Source organism: Sabethes cyaneus, chromosome 3 (genome assembly GCF_943734655.1).
Source record: "Sabethes cyaneus chromosome 3, idSabCyanKW18_F2, whole genome shotgun sequence".
Classification (NCBI taxonomy): Eukaryota; Metazoa; Arthropoda; class Insecta; order Diptera; family Culicidae; genus Sabethes; species Sabethes cyaneus.
In genome coordinates, this window is record NC_071355.1 from 59,121,350 (window position 1) to 59,126,347 (window position 4,998).

Here is a 4,998-nt window from a genome sequence, read left to right on the forward strand (position 1 = left end):
ATGGATGGATGGATGGATGGATGGATGGATGGATGGATGGATGGATGGATGGATGGATGGATGGATGGATGGATGGATGGATGGATGGATGGATGGATGGATGGATGGATGGATGGATGGATGGATGGATGGATGGATGGATGGATGGATGGATGGATGGATGGATGGATGGATGGATGGATGGATGGATGGATGGATGGATGGATGGATGGATGGATGGATGGATGGATGGATGGATGGATGGATGGATGGATGGATGGATGGATGGATGGATGGATGGATGGATGGATGGATGGATGGATGGATGGATGGATGGATGGATGGATGGATGGATGGATGGATGGATGGATGGATGGATGGATGGATGGATGGATGGATGGATGGATGGATGGATGGATGGATGGATGGATGGATGGATGGATGGATGGATGGATGGATGGATGGATGGATGGATGGATGGATGGATGGATGGATGGATGGATGGATGGATGGATGGATGGATGGATGGATGGATGGATGGATGGATGGATGGATGGATGGATGGATGGATGGATGGATGGATGGATGGATGGATGGATGGATGGATGGATGGATGGATGGATGGATGGATGGATGGATGGATGGATGGATGGATGGATGGATGGATGGATGGATGGATGGATGGATGGACGGATGGATGGATAGATAGAGAGAGATACAGAGGGAATTCCATCAATGAAATGAAGATCGTATTTCAATTGGTGAAATTTGATAATATTTTGGTCGCTTTCTGTGGATTTTGGAAATCTAAGAGTAATGAAAGGGCGTATACTGTTGGGATTTTGTTGAATAAGAAAAGCATCAGAAAATCCATAAGACCTTGCATAGCAACTGTTCGTAGCAATGAAACTTTACACTCTTTATTATACCAGCTGTAACTCAAGCACTATTAAACCGCAATTACAAAGATATTACGCCTTAAAAGCATAGTTTTACAGGTTCAACGCTTCCATGAGCAGGTGCAAAATGACAAGGTGGCATTATCTGGTTTTGGATTTTTCCACCTTACGAGGCAACTAATTTTGAAGGTAGGTTGCACATCATAATATCTTGATATTTACTGTAACTACACATATTTGTATTCCCAAAACTCTTTTTTGACATTTCCATAATTTATTGAGATAAAACTGCTTAATTTATAATCTTAGCTGATGTATCTTACTTCAATTTCCAGATCGCTGGCACCATAGTTACTTACGAGTTGGTCCTGTTGCAAGTAAACGAAGCAGAAGAGAAAAACGGTGATCAAAATCCCTGTACATAAAAGTACTCCAAATACTCCAAGTCACATCTAGGTCCGTCTCATCCTGCACAAATCGACCTCCGCTGGATCATCTTGATGAAACTGAATCAGCACAAGTTCGTAGGTTATGATTGAACCGGTAACCTTCAGCACCAACTTTCTCGTCATGTTGAAGAACTTCATTCCGGTCAGTGCGACCGTATCGTTAACGACTTCTTCGGCGAAACGTTTCGCCTCCAAGCACCATCCGTCACGGGGAATCGTTCGAAGAACTTCGATCGGCCGTTTTGATTCGTCGTTGACCTGAGCGGAGTACATCGTAACCGCTAGGGTTCGACTGATGAGAAAAGATAATCCAACCCAGAAATACAGCATATGGACTACGGACGGATGAGAACTGGAAGCAAGTTTGCAGTTAGTGAATGCAAATTTATGTTTAGTGATATTTGATACGAACTTCATGCTGTTCAAAACGGATACGCATATGTAGAATAGATTATTAGAGATCGACAACATAGTGATGATGGAGATTGTGTCGTCTACGTGTTGTACCAAATCGCAAATATTTCGATAGTTTTGGCGTTGTTCAGCCCAGAATTGTTCTGTCATTTTCTGAAAATAATGTTAAGCTTATGCATGTAATATGAATGAATTCTTACCTCCCGCTTGTGTTTCATCAAATATTCGTTGATTCTTTCGAAGGTGTGCGACAGTCCTATACTGATGACAACCACAAATAGGTCGATATAACTCCATACAAAAGTACTAATTCCATTGATAAATTTCACCAGAAAACCGGAAATTTTATAATAGTGAAAATAGTGAAAAATAAAAAGAAAATTGGTTTGAAAATATTTATCCAATGGATCCGGAATCGCCGGACAATTCGGCGTGTAGTAAACAGCTGCTATAATCGAAAGCAGATGCTCGCTCAACGACATAGTCAGAGTGCTCATCGCCATAATTTTAATTCTCTTGGCCAAAACTCCCCGTTCCAGTATGTTGCTGCTTTGGGGCAGCAGTTGCTCCGCTTGGTGCCACTTACACATAAGTGTAGGCCACTTCTGGGCAACTTGTATGAAGCAGTACAAACCGTACAAGTTGTAAGTGTAAAAGAAAACAACGGTCATTCGGGTAAAGTTGAAGCTTCTCATGAAGAACCGGACGATGGCGTTACCGACAAAAAAGGCTGTTCCGAAACAAACTAAATAGGTGTAAATAATTCGTTTACTGGTCCAAGTGAAATTTAAAGCTTTCGGATTCTTGACCGTAATTCCGCATACCGGCATGACAGCAAAAAACTGGGCTACCACGAGCAGACCAGCTACGGCATCGTGGAACGTTCCGTCGTTTATCCAGTTGTCGCGTGTTGCCCGTTTGGGAAAACTTAGATGACCTGTAATTAGTTTACTGAAGGTTAGAAATCATTTCTTGAATTGTATCGAAAGAACCTTTTAAAAATTTCCATTTGGTTTTAGTGGGAATGTAGGCATCAGATGTGTCTTTGAACCTGGAAACAGGAAAGTATTTTTATAGATCATTTTAATATGATAATTTAATGAGGTGGCTATTGGATCATTCAAAAAGTTAGTGCATGATTTTACGAGAATATTTATATCAAATCTATCGATCTACAATTCCAGGTCCCAAGTTTTAATTCCATGTCCTTGGTTCATCGTCTTTGTCCATGCCGAAAGTTTCGAAAAAAATTTTGTTGATTGTTTGTATTGTGTTCAATTTAGGTAGGTGGCCACACTGCGAGTCTCTTAATGGGGCTGCCATCTTATAGTGTCGAGACAATACAGTGCCTTCTTCCCTGTTGGTATACGACCTTAGTTCTCACCGGGGTTTGTTACCCGATCTTCGCTAAGATTGCTCGTATTCCTGCTGGTACCATAAGGCGGAAGGGATAGAAGTTGCCGGATAAGAGTCTAAGGACCACTATGAGATCTGTATTACACATTCAGTGCACACATTCATTAACTCTTCGTCATAATTATGCTGATTGATTGTAGGCGTTGTGATTTAAATTTTCCAATCACTAAGAAAATATATGAGGTAATTGTGGTCGATATACAAATTGTTCTACATAATTATTTGAGAAATTTTACGAACGTTTCATAAAGTCGGTTCCTAGAAAAACTTATTGATGGTGACACAAAAGGTCATTACGACTCAAACTTCTTAAAACCTATAAAACACATTCCAGCGTTACGGGTCACAATCAGCAATAATTTTCACTGTGTAAATTGGCTCTTGTTTCACCAAATTTTTGGCAAAAAGCTTGAAAAATTGATGACTAAAGGGGACTTTACTTTCCAGTTGTTTGCCAGGGATGGTTCAATAGGATGTGATTTGTGGGGTTGGCATAGTGTCCCGTAGCGCTGGAATGTGTCTTAGAAGCAATTTCCGTCTGATTCGACTGAGCTGCTGTTCTTTGTTAGATAAGCTTTGTTGGCCCTGTCTGTTTCTGCTGGCATCTAGTTGTGCAGATTATTTGTAGAAATAATCCGAACTGCTGGCTAATAAAGTGTCTTAACTACTCGCGTATGTCCACCCACAATAGTCGTGAATGTGACACGTTTACGTATTACTTTTGAAATGCCACTGAATTTCCAGTGATTCTGATGCATAAGCGAAATCATTACAGTTTCACTAGAAAATCTCCCACCTGATTAATATCTGGTTCAGTAGTTCGTGCTTGTGTATGAAGTGTGTAGGCAGTAAATGAGAGGACCTTGTGCAAACAATTTCGTGAAAACGTTTACCTACCTACTTGTCTAGCTTACCTTACCACCTTGTTGACCTTTCCTTGTTCAGACAGGTCCTTTCGTAGCGACTGTTTGGCCATAATCGGAAATTACGTCAAACAAGCGTTTTCACATTGATGAATGATGTGTTCTTAGTAGTGATTCAATTGAAACCTAGTACTGTTGACTGTAGTGTTTGTTGTCATCCAGCAGACAGACAGCACTGTACTAATTGGGAAATTGACTTTTTCATTTCCATTTAAAAACTTCCACCGGAATTGAGTGGTTGACCGTGGAAGGACTGAGCTCTTTATTATACCGGTGATTAACAATAAAACTCATATCACACAGGATTATTATTGACACCGTAAACCAAGGATATGTGCGTTTACAATGAACCACAGAAATTAGCAATGCTTGCACAATAATTGCAGCCAATCGAGGTTTAATTTGCCTGTGGGAACCCAAGCATTATTATGTGGCGGAAATGTCGCCAGCTGACTGGCAGGTTGAATAGGTTGTTGACTGTGCATTCCGAGTATTAATCAATTAATTATTCAGTCGGCTTCTGGTGGCAGTGAGATGGTAATTGATAAATTTCTACGAAACGTTGTTTGCGCAGTGTTATTGTAGCTGCAGGGTAAAATCGGTTGTGTTATATTGAATCAACACTTCGTTATGACACCGTCGACTAAAGGGAAGCTCTTATTGCACCATTATTGGTCAGAACTGGCTGGCGATGAATATCAACAGTCTGTAACTGCTGTCACATTATGTAACAATATTTTGAGTTTCAGCATGACGGGAGCTGTAAATAGCGAAATAGAGAAAAAAATTCAACATTTTTCTGTCCAACTTAGGAAAGCCTTACACTTTACTTCTACCACCCTGAAGCCCTGAACTCGTTGGGGCTGAGTTGCATGGGATTCCCATGTTCGGAGCAAACTCGCACGCATTTACAATCGA

At 40.8% G+C, this 4,998-nt stretch overlaps 1 protein-coding gene across 1 annotated transcript; it reads right to left on the reverse strand.

The window, feature by feature from the left end:
* Window positions 1-1,330: 1,330 nt before the first annotated feature.
* LOC128739627 (gustatory receptor for sugar taste 64f-like) lies at window positions 1,331-4,133 on the reverse strand. The gene is made up of 5 exons (XM_053835124.1): window positions 4,072-4,133; window positions 2,734-2,792; window positions 1,942-2,678; window positions 1,740-1,894; window positions 1,331-1,679 (listed from the first exon to the last, which is right to left on the reverse strand). The coding sequence occupies exons 1-5, from the start codon at window positions 4,131-4,133 to the stop codon at window positions 1,331-1,333; spliced, it is 1,362 nt and encodes a 453-aa protein (XP_053691099.1).
* Window positions 4,134-4,998: the final 865 nt, after the last annotated feature.

Coding starts and splice junctions, on each gene's coding strand:
- LOC128739627 (XM_053835124.1), bottom strand. CDS start 4,133: ATGGCCAAACAGTCGCTACGAAAGGACCTGTCTGAACAAGGAAAGGTC. Junction 2,679..2,733: donor CAAATGGAAATTTTTAAAAG/GTTCTTTCGATA, acceptor AACTAATTACAG/GTCATCTAAGTTTTCCCAAA. Junction 1,895..1,941: donor TGATGAAACACAAGCGGGAG/GTAAGAATTCAT, acceptor CATTATTTTCAG/AAAATGACAGAACAATTCTG.